At 37.2% G+C, this 20,099-nt stretch overlaps 2 protein-coding genes across 2 annotated transcripts in view; one reads left to right on the plus strand and one right to left on the minus strand.

The window, feature by feature from the left end:
• Positions 1 to 1,134: 1,134 nt before the first annotated feature.
• Positions 1,135 to 15,350, minus strand: GOLT1B (golgi transport 1B). Its single transcript, XM_066354718.1, has 5 exons — positions 15,204 to 15,350; positions 7,835 to 7,926; positions 6,511 to 6,689; positions 5,468 to 5,549; positions 1,135 to 3,613 (listed from the first exon to the last, which is right to left on the minus strand). The coding sequence occupies exons 1-5, from the start codon at positions 15,226 to 15,228 to the stop codon at positions 3,575 to 3,577; spliced, it is 417 nt and encodes a 138-aa protein (XP_066210815.1). The 5' UTR covers positions 15,229 to 15,350; the 3' UTR covers positions 1,135 to 3,574.
• Positions 15,351 to 15,500: 150 nt separating this feature from the next.
• RECQL (RecQ like helicase) overlaps positions 15,501 to 20,099 on the plus strand; it is a 45,355-nt gene continuing 40,756 nt past the window's right edge. Inside the window, exon 1 of the mRNA XM_066354732.1 lies at positions 15,501 to 15,586. The gene's annotated coding sequence lies outside the window, so the exon portion shown is untranslated. The remainder of the gene's footprint in view (positions 15,587 to 20,099) is intronic.

Consider the following 20,099-nt stretch of genomic DNA (forward strand, 5'->3'; position numbering starts at 1 on the left):
TATATATAAAGCTAATTAAAAAATAATTATTCACCCTGTCCAGTTGACTCAGCTGTGAGTGTCGGCCAGCGTGTGGAAGTCCCGGGTTTGATTCCCGGCCAGAGCACACAGGAGAAGCGCTTATCTGCTTCTCCACCCTTCTCCCTCTCCTTCCTTTCTTCCCCTCCTGCAGCCAAGGCTCCATGGGAGCAAAGTTGGCCCCGGGCGCTGAGGATGGCTCCATAGCCTCTGCCTCAGGTACTAGAATGCCTCTGGTTGCAATGGAGCAACACTCCCTAGGGGCTGGGCCGAGCACCACCCCCTGGTGGGCATGCTGGGTGGATCCTGGTAGGACACACGTGGGAGTCTGTCTGCTGCCCCCCTGCTTCTCACTTTGGAAAAATACAAAAATAATTATAGTGCTAATCTATAGAACTTCATAATGATACATTTGACCCCTATTATGGACTTAATGTATATCCCTCCAAAATTCTTATGTTGAAGCCCTAACACCCAATACACCCAATATGATGGTACTTGGAGGTGAGGCTTTTGGGAAGTACTTAGGTTTAGCTGAGGGCACACAGATGGGACCCTCCATGATGGGATTATTGTCCTTTCATTATTTATTTATTTAATGTGAGAAGAGGGGAGGTAGGCTTCTGCATGCACCCCAACAGGGTTCTACTGGCAACTGTCTGGGCCTGACGCTCAAATCAACTGAGCAATCTCCAGCACCTGAGGCTGATGCTCAGACCAGTTGAGCCACTGGCAGGGAGAGGGGAAAAGAGAGAAGGGGGAGAGGGAGGGGAGGAAAAGCAGATGTTCGCTTCTCTCGTGTATCCTGACTGGGGATTGAACCTGGGATATCTGCATGCTGGGCCAACGCTCTATCCACTGAGCAAACTGGCCAGGGCCAGATAAGTGTCCTTCTAAGAAGATGAAGAGACCAGAGGATTTCTCTCTACTATGTGAGGACCCAGTGGGAAGGCAGCCATCTACAAGTAAGAGAAAGGGCCCTCAGCAGGAACCGAATCTGCCAGTACCTTGGTTTTGAACTTCCTAGCATCCAGAACTATAAGAAATAAACATCTTGTTTAAGCCACCCAGTCCATGGAATTTCGCTGTAGCAGCCTGAACTAAGACAACCACTGATTAATAGAAAAGTACCCTTTATTGAGAGATAAGACAAGTGTTATTTACAATATTCAATTGTTAGACCATATAGTCTGACTGTGAGACTTTTTCAACAGCAGTATTTCAGGAATTACAGTTTATAAGGGGAAAAGAAAAACATTCCAAAAAGGTTTCTGTTATATAAAATACATTTGAACAATGCCAGAAACACTTAAGGCTAAGTAGAATTGGACCTTTTCCTCTATAGCAATGATCAAAGTACGTATTTTTGACAGAGGCTAATTTTGGCAAGGAAGAAACAATATGTTTTAGAAAAACTGAAATAGTGGAGGACTAATATGTTTAAAACTTAAAGCCTTCTCAGTGGTTCTGAATAAGAATTACACAGTGCTGCCGTGCAGTCCCAAACTCACACTGGAGATTAACCGTGGACTCATTTAGAACTGAAAACGGCGCCAGCCGCTCACTTACAAAGGTCCGGGAGATCAGCAAACCCCTTACGTACTCTGACAGCTTTTCTGAAACAAGGGTTTTGATAAAGTGATGTTACAGTGCAAAAAACATTTTGATAGAAATTCACATCCACAAAGGAGTTAAATAATACAGATGCTCCTTATATTAAGATACTGTTCTTATTCTAAAAGGTAGACTTATCTAGCCACCGTAAATAATGAGGGTCAGTCAAAAATATGTAAAACAGGAGTCCTACAGGGTAACTTGTGTAAGTTAATCCCCCAAATATGTATATATTTGATACTCTCCAAATGAGGATATTACTTTTTTGAAGAACATCAGATGCAGTACTAAGTTTCTTATTCCATGAACTATTGAGGTAGGAGTCTCATTTTGTCGATATGTATTTTTCACAGATGATGTCATCAATCAGATGCCAATACCAAAAAGAGCAATCCACAAGACTGAACCATTAGATTACATACCAAGTCTTTCCTTCTTTAAACAAGCAAGGTTGGGAGTTTGCTGTGCATTAAGAAATTTATTCAAAAATAACACAGGCTATAATAGATTTTGTAGACATGTTTGTAAATAAAAATCACAAGTTTCAATTATGATTTTATGTATTAAAAATCTTTGCAACTGCTAAAAAGTAAATAGTGCAATCACTGGTGGTAAAACAAACAGTATTATGGCTGTGGAAATGTGTTTCATCGACCACGGAAGCTGCCAGCATGGGAAACTGCTTACGAAGAAGCAACCAGTTTCTTACCGCCTATCAAGCATCAGTGGTAGAAAACAACACATGATTTTTTATTTTAGTGTCATGTTTTTAAGAACCTATAACCAGTTTAATTATAGTAAAATCACCTCACTATGTGAATTAATATATTTTCCCCAGGAATAAAGCTGAAGAGCAATCATTTGAAGCCTATAGATTGATTTTTCTGTTATGAAAAAGCTGAAAATGAGGGAGAACTCAGCTTCATGAATGGCTCTTAAAAAATAAAAAGCTGTACTTTAAACTTTTTAACATATTACATCTTGAAATAAATGTTACCAAAAGTTACTTTTGTTTTTAAAAAGCAATGAACCATTGCTAATTTTTTGTAAAATAAATTTAAAAAGAAAAAGAAAGAAAAACCCCTCCATCATGACACAGAAAGCCCATTTGGTGTGCATCTGTTAGCATCTTAAATAAGACTGTTCAGTGAAACAAGCTGCGTAACAGGCTACTTCATGGTCAAGACCGCTTTCGTTAAATGCCTACACATAATGAATGATACAGATACAGTCTTTGACTCCCAAGAAGTATTTCCAGAGTGTGTTGTTGACCAAAGAAGTATTTAGTCAGCTATAATTTAGAAACTAAAAGCTAGTAAAGAATGACCTTTGTGTATTCCAACAGAGAATATCTAGTTCAGCTTTTCATCTGGCTTTAAATATTAAGATTCAGAAGAACCATAAAAGTTTTATTTTCACCATAGGCTTACTAAAAAAAGTGATTCATACATCAAAACGGGTTTTCCTTGGTTTTAATACATTAAAATGCCATAACCCAAGTCATGCATCACTTTCAGAAACACAGTGCAACTAGAAATATTTTTGCCAATGTAGTGGACATTTCTGAAAAGGAAATGTCTCTCCGGTGCGGTGCTCCTGAACCTTCAAAAGAAAAAGGAAAGAATCAGGCACCATAGCTCTCTATGAATGGCTGTGTTTCGCATATTGTGGAAAGACAATATAAATCGCCTTCAGGAGTTTCAATACGCATTGTAACAGACTTCATCTCCTTCAGTTTGCTTGCTGACTTCTTAGATCACCTGATTAGAAGCTGTTTCCACTGCTTCTTTGTTAACTGCTGTTGGTACTTTGTAGGTACACATTTTAAACTTCTGTAAAGAACATTACAAGCTATTTCATGTAACTTAATTTTGTGCTGAATATTCTTCAAAGGATTTTATAAATAATACAATATTTTAAATGAGTCTTCAATCCACTGTTGTTATACCATATTGTTGCTTTCTCCAACTTTATCTACAAACTGCAAGAAAAAAAACAGATAATTAAAAGAGGCCTTCAGCATTATGAAATATTATATCAACATTTTAAATGTCAGTTAAAAATCCCAGCTTTATAAGATTTGTGAAAATTTAAGTTATGACTGACAATGATTAATCCAGTACTACTTACCACCATCTTCTGACATGTAAATGTGCATAATGAATTTTTTTTCCTAAAAGTTGTTTTTGCATGATATGTTATGCATATGAATTTAAGGGTGGTGCAACATGATAAATGCAACACAATGAATAAAAAAAAATGGTATAAAATGAAGTTAACACTGATAGCTTAACAATAAATAAATAAATAAATAAATAGCAAAAATGTCACAGCCATTCATTCATTAATGATCCCAATAAGATATTTCAACTGACCATTACTGTGGATCTCTTCTGGGCCTATGTAGTCTTTGAATAAACAGATTTAACTCCATTAAATTCAATAACAATAGCAATTGACTAAAAATATTTTCAATGAGTATCTGAACTACAAACTGAAAGTGGCAATGACATTAAAAATAGATGTAGTGATACAGGCATAAATTTATAATTATTGAGTACAGGTTTCAACACATATTAATGTAAATGATTATATTTACTTTGGTTACTCCACCCACAATATAAAGCAGCTGGGCTTTCATTAGCATTCCAGATGGGTGATACCAATAAGTATCGAAACAAAGTAATAGAGGATTTATTCAAAGTTATGTAACCAAAGGGGTTATAATACCATCAAAATCTAGCAATCATTCACATTTTTACTTAAGCATTTTTTTTAACAAAGTAATAATATTACGAAATGTAATTTATAGTACTGAGTGTCCATTTATGGTAACACTGAAGAATCCTTATATTAAGGACATGAATAATGATTACAACTCTTTAACGTAAGTTTCAGTAAACTAGAAAGCTACTCTAAGTATAAAGAGTATTAACTACTGTATGAGTTTGGAGATTAATATCAATAAAATCAGGTCATACCCTTGAAAGCCTAGGGTTCTAACATTTTTTCTTGAAATTTTATATTATGGCAAACAGGTGACTAGCACACTGAAACTACCAGTTGCTCTGAAAGTATTTATGGAATCATTAGGCTTTTAAGGTAAATTCAGTGGTGTTGAAGGCACAATATTCTCTCTTCAAATCTAACTTCTAATATGTAGAAGTTCTAATTGTCTCAGCTGTAAGGTTCTGCCTCTACAATTAACTTAAGGATAAAAAAAAATTAGGCTTATAGTGGTACCTTTACTTCTTTGAGAATTCATAAATGCTATGGACTGTCTTTCTAGAAACATCTATAAAAATCTGTAAACAACTTCAGGCCCACACTGGGGAAACAGATTTGACAAGACTGTGAAATCAGAGACAGAGCTAGAAACAGAATTTTGTCATTTGACTTAAAGAGTATATACAGTGCTTCATTTAATTGTCTTAATGCACTTAATTTGGTGAGACAGCCTAAGAAAGGAAATATTTGTAAGAAATAATGTCATTTCATAGAACTGCTTCGAAAATTAGAAATCACATAAAAGTTAACTGAAAAGTACCTTGACTCTCAAAGTGAAAGGTAGCATAGCATAGCAATCTGAATTGTATTTTAAAAAGGAGAACAATATTAAAAATAAATACAGTGAAACAAAAATTCAGATTTTATAGATTTACTAATGAATTTTTTTCCTGGTATTCATGGTAAAATGATCCATGTGATGCAACCATTTATATTATAATAAAAACATTGATTAATCATGTATCAATTACTCCATTTTCTGAGAGCAAAGATAAACAGAGTATTTTGGTTTTTTAAAAATTGTATTTCTAAGTACAGGATTACTTACTGATCTTATTCCAGGTAAATTCAAGAGGTATCCAAGGACTGGCACTCTTCTAATGAAGGAGACGACCACAGGAAAGAAGCCCCTAAAAGAAGAAAAAAATAGTTCTCTGTACTTGCACATTCTTTATCACCAAAATCAACTGCTAACCGAGTAAAAGACTATGTTAACATTTTGAATGTTTTAGAGACTTTAACATCACTTAACATTTCTCACCTCTCCCAGGATTTGATTCCCATAATATTTTGCATAAACACCTATAATGGCATCAGTACTATATCCTACTATTATCTTTATCTCCTGTATTAGAAACAAAATCCTCTATAGCAGATTTTGCAATTAATTCAAATTTATGTCTCCTATGAGTATTATGGTGCCTAGCAGATAGAAGACAAAGTATGTACATTTACTGAACAAACTATTAAACCAATCTTACTTAAAGCTATTTTTTTACATTGTATACTATTTATTGTTTATACTCTTGATAACCAGTATTTGTAAGATATTAACCGATCAAAATCTACCATAGTGTATTTGATAAAAACCTTTCTAATTTGTATAAGCACTAAACAAAATGCTTTCAAGTGGCAGTAACTATGCAGTATCAGGTTCTATGTATTAACCCTTTGAGTGGTATGAACATTCATGTACATCCTCACTCAAAGGGTTAACAAAAAATGCACTACTCAAAGGGTTAAAATGCTGGATCTTTGTATCTATTATCTATTTATCTATCTATCTATCTATCTATCTATCAATCTATCATCTATCTATCACTTTTAGCAAACATACAGTGCCTTAAAAGGCCAATAAGATGAATTTTATTACATTGAAAATACTTTACAAGATAATTCATACCCGTACATAGGCAGTTGTCTACCCCCGATTAACATTCCATAGTTGGTTAAATTACCTAACACTGAGATAAAGGATTCAGTGTAAACAAAAATCCACTTAAGAAACTACAGTCTTTTTACACTGATGCAACTACCTGGCTTTTTGTAATATACTGTTTTATTGGAAGAAAGCAAATAAAATTGCCTTACCGGAACAAGAGAAAGAATCCATAAATTTCGAAGATCATGCCTATCAAAGGCCAACCAACAAGGACTACAAATACGCCACCCAGGAAAAATCCTGTGGCTTTCATTTTATGTTTTTGGAAGAAGAATCTGAATGTTCTTTCTAAACCAATTACAAAAGCCAAGCCAGCCACAAATAAAACCTACAGAAGAAAGAAAAAGCAACATAGAAAAAGTAGGTAAGTACACTGCATCAACTTGAAAAGGTCAAAGCTAAATATTAAAAAAGGAGCACATTTGGCTTTTCATGTGGGCAACTGGCCAGGGAAAACTACAATGCACACCAAGAAGCAGAACTAAGGAGTGGGCTAAGCAAGGGAATGCTGTAGCAGTGCTGCACTCCTCTCAATCCTTCTCTACTTAACTCAAGGAGAAAAAGGGAAACAAGGAGGTTACCGCCTGGCATCTGCATTAGAAGTGGTTTTCTTTCCCAGGGTTAGCTAGACGGGGTGCTTTAATTAAGCAGATGAACGGCAAGACAAAAGTGGAAAGTTGCCCATAGGGATATGTTACTGAAGGTACTCCTGGTTCTGCACACTTCACCCTGGGGTACAGATGCTCCCATGGATTGGAGAAATACTGACATGGCCAAGGTGATAGAAGAAGAAATCATGCAAAGCCAGAAAAAGGATTCTAGTTTTATCAATTCCAGAATATCTAGTGGGAGCAGTAATAAAAATACAGCCATGTTTTCTCAAATATACATACATGTTGTATGTTTTCATTTAGTGTACAAGAAATGGTGATCTATTAGAAGCTTGCTTTTCCCCGGTTTTATTCTCAAATCCTTCCCTTTCTTCATCAACTTTTTTAGTCAAAAATATTTCACATAAATATTGATTATACCAATGGTTAAGTTTCATATTCTGAGACACCAATGCTGTTTATATTATTTAATAAAACATCAATTTTGAATAATTTATTATCCTCTATACCAATTAGCAATTAAAAGCCCAATAGTAATATATACTTCAAAGATATTTAATGGAGGCTATCAAATTACCTGTTTTAAAATCCTATTTAGAGATAGCCTTGATTTAATCTATTATAAATCACATATCAAATACTTAACATAGTCATGGAATTAGAAAACCTCATTCAATGTTTACCTTTTGTTTAAAAAGAAAGCTAACAGGTTTCATTCCTCAGGATAACCAAGAATGTAATTGAGATCTTTACATGAGTAGTAGTAGTGGATTATTTCCCCTAAATTTAATAGCAGACAAGAATTCATTTGTAGCTAAAATTTTCTTATGAAGTTAGTTAAAATATATATTAAAAAACTCACATTTCCAATAGCCAGTAGAGCTTTGTCAAAAAAGAGAATCATTCCAAAAAACAGGAAAAACACTCCAAATCCTGTTAATCCCATTCCAATTTCTGCAATATAAGTTATATGGTTAAGGGTAGAGAAAAATTAAAGTTACATTAAAATCCCTGTAAACTAGATAATTTTTCAATTTTTCTTTTATATAAGGAAACAGGTCCCCAACATTACAAGTTAACTTTATGACATTTACTAAGATCTATTAACAAATGAACATCAGGAAATTACCTTAAAATTTTAAATATAAATGGAAATTTCTAGTTTTTATATGAGATAGCATTTCTTACAACTATACCCATATTAGCGAAAGATAAATCAGGGTTCTAAGCGTTTGGTGTTATATATTTTTTCCTTCCCAGGTACTTCTCTGGCATCAGACATAAATATATGAGTTAGCTTTTTACTACTTATCTCCACATATTCTATGACTATTTATATGAAAAATATCTGCAGTTAGATAAAGAAGATGTGGTACATATACTCAATGGAATACTACTCAGCCACAAGAAATGATGACATATTGCCATTTACGACAACATGGATGGACCCTGAGAACATTATACTGAGTGAAATAAGTAAATCAGAAAAAGGTAAGAACTATAAAATTTCACACATAGGTGGGATATAAAACAGAGATTCATGGACATAGATAAAAGTGAACTGATTACCAGGGGGAGGGGGTATGGGGAAGGGAGTAAAGAGGGACAAATACATGGTGACGGAAAATGATGTGACTTTGGGTGATGGGTACACAACATAATCAACAGTTCAAATGCTATAGAAATGTTTACCTGAAACCTATATACTCATTGATAAATGTCACCCCTTTAAATTTAATTTTCTAAATAAAAATTTAAAATATATACATATAAAAAATGAATTCCTTGTATAACCCATTAGAAGTTGCTACAGGAGGTCAGCATAATATACTTCAATACAGTGGCCATAGGAAATATTTTGAGACTCAAGTAGCAGTCTCCTCAAAAGTTGTTTCATTCAAAAGGTTAGGTATTACTTTTAAGTTCTTGATGGTTTATTATGGATTTATCTTCCACAAATTTATCTAAGCTATGAATCCATTCACATATTTATTCTTAGTCCGGAAATCACCTCTCCAAAGTTTCAAAAAAGAGTTTTACCTAATATTAATATTCTGTATTTTTGCTCTTTCACTCAAAAACAAAGATTTGTTATTAACTCCAAGATGCCAGCAACTGCTCTAAGTACAGGGGGTCCTCAGGTTATGACAGTCTCCACATACATTTCGAGTTTACGACGCTCACTCCCATAAAAACTTCAAAAAACTGAGACGTGTTTCAGCTTATGCCGTTAGTACTGTACTTATGGACAATGTGGGGAACTAGTTTGGCTGTGCGCTGCAGAAGAATATGCAGTAACACAGCATATGAGTGAGGGAGCTGGCGTTTCCCAGTACGCTTACCTACGCTAGTTTGGACTGTTAAAAGCACAAGTGTTCCATTTGTGTTAGCTTAGGGTGTGTTTTGACTTACATCAAAATTCAGGTTACGTCACTGTCATAGGAATGGAACTGTGTCAGAACCCGAGGACCCCCTGTACTGAGTATATATATAGTGGTAGGCAAAATATAAGCTTTAAAGTTTGTGTATAAAACTAATAATTTTATTGCCTTCATATTCCCCAGGAGTTACAATTTTTAGTTTGAAGAATCTAACTTTCTAAGGTTATAGCTGTACTTTCCTGTTTCTACTACAAAGCACAATCAATCCACTAAAGCCTTGGTTATTTTAGTTTTGTTTACAGGAAATAGTTATCAATCCTCATTTTACCTAGAAGCTCTATCTGCAAAAAATAATGAATCAAGGCTCAAACCAATATATTTTTAGGAACACAGTTTTAAATACATCATTAGTGATTTCTAATCTATTTCTTAAGTTTTTGCCTTAGTTCCAGCAAGCTAAAATCCAGGTCACAGCTACTTAAAAAAATTTTAAGCCACAAAAAATGTTTTGATAACTTGAAAATTTGTATTATATACCTTTTTGTACATCTTCCACTTTCTCAATTTACAGTTAATTACTCCTTCCATTCCAGCTCCCTTTTCCTTCCAAAGTTAGTCTAGAACAGTGGTCGGCAAACTCATTAGTCAACAGAGCCAAGGATCAACAGTAAAACGATTGAAATTTCTTTTGAGAGCCAAATTTTTTAAACTTAAACTATATAGGTAGGTACATTGTATTAACTTAATTAGGGTACTCCTAAGCTGGCCTTTGCGCCCGCACGTGGTATTTTGTGGAAGAGCCACATCACAGGGGCCAAAGAGCCGCATGTGGCTTGCGAGCCGCATGTGGCTTGCAAGCCGCGTTTGCCGACCACTGGTCTAGAAGAATTCAGGTACCTGTCAATAAATACACTAGCTAGTGTATTCCCCAGATATGAATTTCTAGGAAAATTTGAGGGTGATACTTCCATGCTTAAATGCCTTAAAAGAATTTACCAAAATAACTTGAGATGGCAGACATACCGAAATTTCTCAGAGGAAAATGTGCGCATGAGAACAAGTAAAATTCCATTTAATAACTATCAAGTAGTTAGAATTCAATCATTGAGAGTTGAGTTAAATGAATATGACTAATTTCTATCTTTTCATAATTATACCAATGATTACAAAAAATTTTTGAGGTGTTTGTTCAGAAAGGAAATTATATGGAAATATTACATTATTTTCGAGATGCCAGACATTGAGGTTTAGAGAACTGACCTAGTTTGCCTAAAGTCATACTTCTCATTAGGCATTTGAATTGAGGTCTATTTGAGTCCAAAGTTTGTGTGCTTAACCATTATGCCATATTGCTTCCCACAGGATCTTCAGATTAAATATGCTTGGTTATGAAACTCATTAGAGGACACTGAACTTCTGGGAAAAGCATCTTTAAGTTCAACATAATTAGCTTATCTAATATAACTAAGTAAATGTTAGTAAATTATTAGAAATTGACTGCAGTGAACAGGACAATATCAAAATATGGTTTTACATTTAATGACATGTTTATACAAATATGTTGTAATCCCTTTAATAAATTGTGAGGTAAAAAGTAGCACCAGCTCCACATTTCCTACAGGCAACCAAAGACTCAGAGATTTGTATACCTAATTTACCCTTGATCACAGATTCAGCAAGTGTGTGTGGTGGCGAGGTATGGGGGAGGGCAGCTGGTGATACTGTAGAGCAGGGGTCCCCAAACTATCGCCCGCTGGCCGCATGTGGCCCCGAGGCCATTTATCCGGCCCCTGCCACACTTCTGGAAGGGGCATCTCTTTCATTGGTGGTCAGTGAGAGGAGCATAGTTCCCATGGAAATACTGGTCAGTTTGTTGATTTAAATTTACTTGTTCTTTATTTTAAATATTGTATTTGTTCCCATTTTGTTATTTTACTTTAAAATAAGATATGTGCAGTGTGCATAGGGATTTGTTCATAGTTTTTTATATAGTCTGGTCCTCCAACGGTCTGAGGGACAGTGAACTGGCCCCCTGTGTAAAAAATTTGGGGACCCCTGCTGTAGAGTCAAGCTGGGGATTCAAATCCAGTTATGATCCAGTCCAAACAATTATAGCATGGAAACCAAAACATTCCTACTACTTTAGTCAGTGTTGACAAGCAGGTCTTTGTAACATCTTTTCCAAAACTGGCACTAGCACGATGTTACCAAATATCCCGATCTGAAGGGTTCAAAAGCCTCAAACTGTCCTTGTTGTGCCTTGTCCTCTTTGCCAGAGTTCCATTCTTCCCTATGCCTGTGCATTCATAAGCCTGCAGGTTCTTGAAGTCCTACATAGGCTTGCCCTCTCACCCTAGAATCAAACCCTTAAGAAAATTTATCTTTCTCTGGTGCATTATCAAGCCTTCATTCCTCTTGCCTGTGTGTATGTGTGTATATGTTGAACAAACGATCCGATAAAAGTAATCTAATAAAATGAATTTGTCTAAAACAAAAACCTTGCTGTAAAAATTTTATAGGAAAAGATATGCTTAATCCAATGGCAATTACTGTTAGCATTTTGGTATCTGATGTTAAATATTTTAAAGCAGCACTGTCTTTCTATACATTAAAAAAAAACCTACAGAAAATGTCAGAATAAAGAACTCAAGTGAATATCAACTGAATATCATGGTAGAATTTTAGGCTATCTGACGTAAGTCAAGATTAGAGGCAGCGGCCCTGGCCAGTTGGCTCAGCGGTAGAGCATCGGCCTGGCGTGAGGGGGACCCGGGTTCGATTCCCGGCCAGGGCACATAGGGGAAGCGCCCATTTGCTTCCCCACCCCCTCCTTCCTCTCTGTCTCTCTCTTCCCCTCCCGCAGCCAAGGCTCCATTGGAGCAAGGATGGCCCGGGCACTGGGGATGGCTCCTTGGCCTCTGCTCCAGGTGCTAGAGTGGGTCTGGTTGCGGCAGAGCGTAGCCCCTGGTGGGCATGCCGGGTGGATCCCAGTCGGGCACATGCGGGAGTCTGTCTGACTGTCTCTCCCCGTTTCCAGCTTCAGAAAAAAGAAAAAAAAAGAAAAGAAAAGATTAGAGGCAGCAAGGTAAATGCCCCACTCTGTCCTACTTAATAGATCTTGTTTATTTGTTTTTTTTCCCCATGGGAATAGGGGATGCTATTATAGAATCCCTTAAAACAGTCATGAATTGTTATTTACTCTACTTTGATCAGTACTTGGTAACCATCTCCCAGAATCAGAATCCCAGAATAATCTTGGCAAATGATTTGAATGATGGCAAAGTTCTGCAGTTAAACACACACACACAAACACAATTTGATGTCCATACAGTTTTTGGTTCACTGATAGTTTTGTGTTCCAATTCACCGCCTACCTATAAAACATTCGGCAGAAGAGCATCAAAGAGCAATTTTCATCTTCCACATCAATTTAATGAAGTGAGGAGAATGCTTCCCCATTCTGCCCATATTCCAACCGTGATCTCTTGTTCTGGTTTTGGGAAGGATGTAAATGAGGTTGTACTTATAATAAGCCTTCAACATAAAAGAATGTCCATGTACAGAATAAATAATTCATATTTTTATCTAAATAATAAACACCAACTCAGGCAAATGGAGTTATAATATTTTAGTTTCATAGGAAACCATGTAGAGTTTAAGTACTTCCTCCAAGTAATAAAATTAGAAATAAATTCTAGCAATTTATATATACAATTCTGCTACTTTCCTTGAGCAACCTAATTTTAATTTTGGGTTTCAATCAAGAGGAACAGAGAACTGTGTTTCATAAAGAATAGATACTGAATATGCTACAAAAATTTCAAAAGATGCATAATTCTGTAAGATAAATATCGACTGTTGGAACTATTTTTGTTATGGAAGAATTTCATCATTCTAAGATAGACCTCAAAGTTTATACTTTTATATGCTAGTGGCATACAGCAGGGCTGAAATCAAGTTTTGTTTCTGTATCTTTACCTCTAACCATACACTGAATTTCTTTTGAGCTTCTTTTAATTTATAAAAGAGATATACTCCTTTCTACTATATAAGGCTCTTATAAGAATTAAGTTTAGCCCTGGCTGGATAGTATGGTTGGCTAGAGCAGTGGTCCTCAACCCCCATTTGGTACTGGTCCGCAGAGAAAGAATAAATAACTTACATTATTTCCGTTTTATTTATATTTAAGTCTGAACAATGTTTTATTTTTTAAAAATGACCAGATTCCCTCTGTTACATCCGTCTAAGACTCACTCTTAATGTTTGTCTTGTAAGTTCGACAATTATATTTAAAAATACCACAGTCTTTACGCCGGTCGCATAATTTTATTTTGTGCACTTATCCGTCCCACCCTAAAGGTTGGTCTGTGAAAATATTTTCTGACATTAAACCGGTCCATGGCCCAAAAAAGGCTGGGGACCACTGGGTTAGAGCATCCTCCTGAAGCTTAGAGGTTGCCAGTTCAATCCCTGGTAAGGACACATCCAGGAACAAATCAATGTTTCTGTCTATCTTCTCTCTCTGTCTCTCTCTCGTGCTAAAACCAATAAATTAAAAAAAAAATAAAAAGAATTAAGTTTAATGATTTATACGAAAGCACATGGTAAAATGAAACAAGATACCATTATACAATTGCTAGTTTTTATTATAACAGTTAAAAAAAAAAGGTCTGTATTTAGATTTTCTTTGATCAGAATAGATGAGGCCAAACGATCAAAATGGGCACTCTTCCCGAGCCAGGGTGGGTGGCCCCAAGGTGCAGACTCAGTCCAATTTCAGGAAGGAAGAGACTGACTGGGGTGACAATGTGTTTGTAGGACCTTATAAGCCCTGTGAAGTGCAAGTCAGCCATCACGCGAATCCAAACTTTAAATTTCACTTTAAAATATATTTTAAATGAAATGTTATTTTTGTTTCTATAGACTGTTGAAATTCTTAAGATTTTGAAAATCCAAATCAGTTAACCAGAGTAAGAAAAGGCGTGGCTGATAAAGGAAAATGAGACAAAAAGACTACCATCAATAGATAGATAGCACAGAGTTGTGCAGATAGGTAAATAAAAATTATTAAGATTGGTAAAAAGGAGTAGAAACGTGGAAATGTTATATTGAAAGGAAAGGAAACAGAGCGCAATGCCAACCTTAGAGATTAGACAGGCCTGGAGAGCTGAGGCAGGTACAGAGATGCTAAAATAATAAAACAAGTCACAAAGCATAATATACAACATTAACAAAAGAAATCCTTTAATGAACACAAAGTGACTTTCTACTACTGTGGAAGTATTAGCTGTTGGAAAAGTGAAGTCATTTCAAGGAATTTTTTGGAAAGTCGCTTGCATTGCTGGTAAAAGGCGCATGCATATCCAACATATTTAAGTGTAAGTACATTAAAAAAAAAAAAAGCCTACAAAAGGTGACATTTAAAATACCGCCTCCCTGACAACCAGCAGTAACTTGTAAGGGACCCCTCGTCAGTCCTGAGCATACGGCCGCACAAACTTGGTCTCGCGGTCGTCCGCAGGAACAAAGCGCCGGTCTCCTCAGGGCCACAGGACGGCGCGACGTGGACGCGAAACAGACCACCGCGAGAACTCCCCCTCCCCAGCGATCTCGGGAGTTCTCCCCGACCCCAATGACCCTCCTCCCAGGCCAGGTCCGCCTCTGCAAGTCCCGCCCTCGCCACCTCAAGGCAGGTCTGCAGGTTCCTCCAGCCCTAGCTCAGTTTCACAGGCCGCCGTCCCCATCGCGGAGCTTCATTCATTGCCCCGCACAGGGGGGCGGAGGAGCGAGACCCAGCCCGAGCAAGGGGTGTGCGGGGATCAAAGAGGGGACCCCGGGACAGGTGCTTACTCTGGGTATCCGTTAAGGAGATCATGGCTGCAGTGGTGAGGACAGCGACGATAGCACCTCGAGGAACCCAGGACGCGAAGCAAAGTAGGGAGTAATGAAGCCGGGAAACTGCCCAGAAGAGAGCCGCCACGTCTTCCGGAAACACGCAGCTACTCGCACCCAGCTTCAAGACGGCTTCCTATTGGTTATTTCCGCTCCCAATATTTACCAATTCACTGTACTCTTGTTAGTTGACGCGATCGTGGCCACACCCCTTAACCAATTAGAAAAGGGTATTACTTGCAATTGGTTGAACGGCCCGACCCGGAAGGGTGGATGCTCCGGGCTGGAGAGAAAGGAAACCCTGGTGGCGGGAACTTTTTATTGGAGAGTGTCTGAAAGCAGTGAGTAGGGGTTGTAAATAGGGGGCACTTAGACCCCTCCTCTGGGGAGGTCAGGATGGGGTTCATTAACCCCTTGGGGAAAGGCTGTGCCGTTTCTTCGGTTACTCTGTGAAAGGGCTAATCTTTCCTTTCCCTGCCTGAAGGAGAGGCCGGCCGTGTCCTTCCACACCGGCGGGGAGAAACAGGGCGTTGTACTTCGTCCAGCTCTGTGGACCTCGGGCCTTTGCGCACATAAATCATTTTATCTCCAGCCTTTTCCATGCCGGACGCTTGGTCCCAAAGCCTGTTTATTGGCAACCAGCGTGTATTGGGAGTCAGCCCTGGGGACGCGTTGGCGGAAGGGAGGGGAAGAGTAAATTGCTCTTGCCTCTAAACGCAGGTGGCGGGAAGAGGGGGAATGTGTGTCTGATTTAACCTGTGGTTCCTTAGTGACATTTCCTCCAGCATCGATGACTGGGTGTGACACTAAGACATGTCCTGTGGGTGCTGTAAAAAATTCAGAAACGGCAGAAGTAACACCAATAAAAAACGGAAGCAGTGAAAGTACACCCTCGCTAACTGAAGCACTCAAACCGAAACGTGTGATGAGGCTCTGGGGTGTATTTTTAGCAGTTATATAGCGAGAAGGCAGTGGCTGCTTATCTTCACAACATTGGTTATAATATATTAACATTTTCTTGAATGATAGTAAATTGGTTAGTGGTTACCCCATATCAACCTTGAGAAATGGAAACGACCCAGATTAAGTTGGCTTTACAAAGTAAGCAAAGGTTTGATTGTATGACTGAACTGATTTTGTCTGCTTACGTCGTAGTTTGTGATTTTGACAGTGCCTAGCTGTACTTCTTAACTGCTGTAGCTCACTAATTTCTGAACATGTTTTTATATTGAGATATCTTTTAATAGTAAATCGCATCATTTGGGGGAGGAATTTATGAAGTGTTTTGACAATATAATCAAAGAAGTTATTTAAAATAGTGGTGGGGGGATGATTATAGAATATATTCTTTCCTAAGGGTAGAGCTAGCTTCTGCTTTTAATCCCAGCAAACCAGAGCCCGTGCAGGGCACTTGCGAGGCTATGAAAAAACAAAGGGAAAGGACTTCGCAATCTAGAGAAGGAGACTTACATTTCCACAAACTGGTGAAGAGATGTTTAATAGATAAAGAATTAAAAGTCTTTAGTTTACTCCCCTACTCAACATGTAATAATGCTGTAGCTATTCCAAACTCCTTAGCAAGGCAAAGAAGACCCTGCCTATTTTTCCAGCCTAGCGATAGTTTCAGAATTCTACCTTAGGAAAGGCATGAGGTCAGCAGTAAGATAAGTGTAGGGTCATACTGAAGTTACCTTTGGGAAACATTCTAAGTTACTTTAAAAAATGTTGATTGTCAAAAAAAAAAAAATGTTGATTGTCCACATCAGAGTTAGAGGAGGTGGCTGTTGGGATTATAGGCACCCTAAAGTTTCTACCCTTAAGCCTCATCTTCATCGTGCTCATAGGTACTCTTATGTTTCAGTCATTTATACGTATTTAGAGTTCCTTAATACATTACAAACCGTGTTTTTTTCCTACTAATGAGCTTTTCAGATTTTCTTCTGAAATTAACCCCCCCCGCCATACACATAGAATATCAAATCCTTGTTTAATATTGAGACTAAATTGTAACTTTATTTTTAATTTTATACTTTAAAAAAATTTTTTATTTAATTGTGTTTATATGGATTCTAGGGTAACCCCGAATGCATCCCTCCTCCCCCCGTTCCCCTCAACATCTCTCTTGTCCCCCTCCCTAGAGCACCCTTCCCCCTTCCCTTCAGGTTTATCCTATCCTATCATCCCCTTTCCCTCTGTCCTCTTTTCCTCTGGTCCCTTTGATCCCTCCTCTGTCTCAATTTGGTTCCTCAGTTCTCATTATTCCTTGGATTCCTCAAATGAGTGAGGACATATGATATTTTTCTTTCTCTGCCTGGCTTATTTCACTCAACATAATAGTTTCCAGGTCCCTCCATATTGTTGTAAAAGGTAGTATTTCCTTCTTTTTCATAGCCCCATAGTATTCCACTGTGTATATGTACCACACCTTTTTAATCCACTCATCCACAGATGGACACTTGGGCTGTTTCCAGATCTTCGTTATTATGAACAATGCTGCAATAAACATAGGGGTGCATTTCTTTTTTTTAGTGGGTAATATGGTGTCCTTGGGATATATTCCTATAAGTGGAATGGCTGGGTCAAAAGGCAGTTCCATTTCAAATTTTTTGAGGAATTTCCATACTGTTTTCCACAGTGGCTGCCCAGTCTGCATTCCCACCAGCAGTGCAGGAGAGTTCCCTTTTCTCAACATCCTCACCAGCACCTATCCTGTGATGTTTTGTCAATGAGCACCATTCTGACTGGTGTGAGGTGGTATCTCATTGTGGTTTTAATTTGCATTTCTCTAATGATTAGTGATGTTGAACATTTTTTCATTTGTCTATTGGCCATCTGTATGTCCTCTTTGGAGAAGTGTATTCATTTCTTGTGCCCATTTTTTGATTGGATTGTTTGTCTTCCTGGTGTTGAGTTTTACAAGTTCTTTATGAATTTTGGTTTTTAATCCCTTATCAGATGTATTGTTGAATATGTTCTCCCATTGTGTGGTTAGTCTTTTTATTCTGTTCATATTGTCTTTAGCTGTGCAAAAGCTTTTTAGTTTGATATAGTCCCATTTGTTTATCCTGTCTTATTTCATTTGCCTGTGGAGATAAATCAGCAAGGTTATTACTGCGATAGATGTCGGTGAGCTTACTGCCTAAGTTTTCTTCTAGGATGCTTATGGTTTCACGATTTACATTTAAGTCCTTTATCCATTTTGAGTTTACTTTTCTGCATGGTGTAAGTTGGTGGTCTGGTTTCATTTTTTTGCAGGTAGCTGTCCAGTTTTCCCGAAACCATTTGTTAAAAGAGACTGTCTTGACTCCACTGTATGCTCTTACCTCCTTTGTCAAATATCAATTGTCCATAAAGATGTGGGTTTATTTCTGGGTTCTCTGTTCTGTTCCATTGATCTATATGCCTGTTCTTATGCCAGTACCAAGCTGTTTTGAGTACAGTGGCCTTGTAGTATAACTTGATATTAGGAAGTGTGATACCTCCCACTTTATTCTTCTTTTTCAAGATTGCTGAGGCTATTCATGTTCTTTTTTGGTTCCATATAAATTTTTGGAATATGTGTTCTATATCTTTGAAGTATGTCATTGGTATTTTAATTGGTATTGCATTGAATTTATAAATTGCTTTGGGTAATATAGACATTTTAATGATGTTTATTTTTCCTAACCATGAGCACGGTATATGCTTCCACTTGTTTGTGTCTTCCTTGAATTATTTTATCAATGTTTTATAATTTTCTGAGTACAAGTCTTTAACCTCCTTGGTTAAATTTACTCCTAGGTACTTTATTTTTTTTTGTTGCAATAGTGAAGGGGATTGTTTCCTTAATTTCTCTTTGTGACAGCTCATTGTTCGGGTATAAAAATGCCTCTGATTTCTGTGTATTAATTTTTTATCTTGCCACCTTGCTGAATTTGTTTATTAGGTCCAGTAGTTTATTGACTGAGACTTTAGGGTTTTCTATATACAGTATCATATCATCTGCAAATAATGATAGTTTTACTTCTTCCTTTCCAATTTGGATGCCTTTTATTTCTTCTTCTTGTCTGATTGCTGTGGCTAGGACTTCCAGTACTATGTTGAATAAGAGTGTTGAAAGAGGGTACCCCCTGCCTTGTTCCTGATTTTAGGGGAATTGCTTTTAATTTTTGTTCATTAATGATGATGTTGGCTGTGGGTTTGTCATAGATGGCCTTTATCATGTGAGGTATGTTCCCTGTATTCCCACTTTGCTAAGAGTTTGATCATAAATGAGTGCTCGATTTTATCAAATGCTTTTTCTTGCATCTATTGAAATTATGTGGTTTTTCTCCTTCCTTTTGTTTATGTGGTGAATCACATTAATTGATTTACGAATGTTGTACCATCCTTGCTTTCTCAGAATAAATCCCACTTGATCATGATGTATGATTTTTTTCATATATTGCTGGATCCGGTTTGCTAATATTTTGTTGAGGATTTTAGCATCTAAATTCATCAGGGATATTGGCCTATAATTTTCTTTCTTTGTGTTGTCTTTGCCTGGTTTTGGAATCAGAATTATGTTCACCTCATAAAAGGAACTTGGAAGTCTTCCTTCCTCTTGAATATTTTGAAATAGCTTGAGAAGGATAGGAGTTAGTTCTTCTTTGAATATTTGGTAGAATTCACCAGTGAAGCCATTGGGCCCAGGGGTTTTGTTTTTTGGGAGCTTTATGATAACTGTTTTGATCTCTTTTGTTGTAATCAGTCTGCTTAAGTTTTCTGATTCTTCCAGATTGATTTTTGGAAGATTATATGTTTCAGGGAATTTGTCCATTTCACCTAGTTGTTTAATTTTTTGGCATACAGTTCTTCATAGTTTTTTCTTACAAT

Source organism: Saccopteryx leptura, chromosome 1 (genome assembly GCF_036850995.1).
Source record: "Saccopteryx leptura isolate mSacLep1 chromosome 1, mSacLep1_pri_phased_curated, whole genome shotgun sequence".
Lineage (NCBI taxonomy): Eukaryota > Metazoa > Chordata > Mammalia > Chiroptera > Emballonuridae > Saccopteryx > Saccopteryx leptura.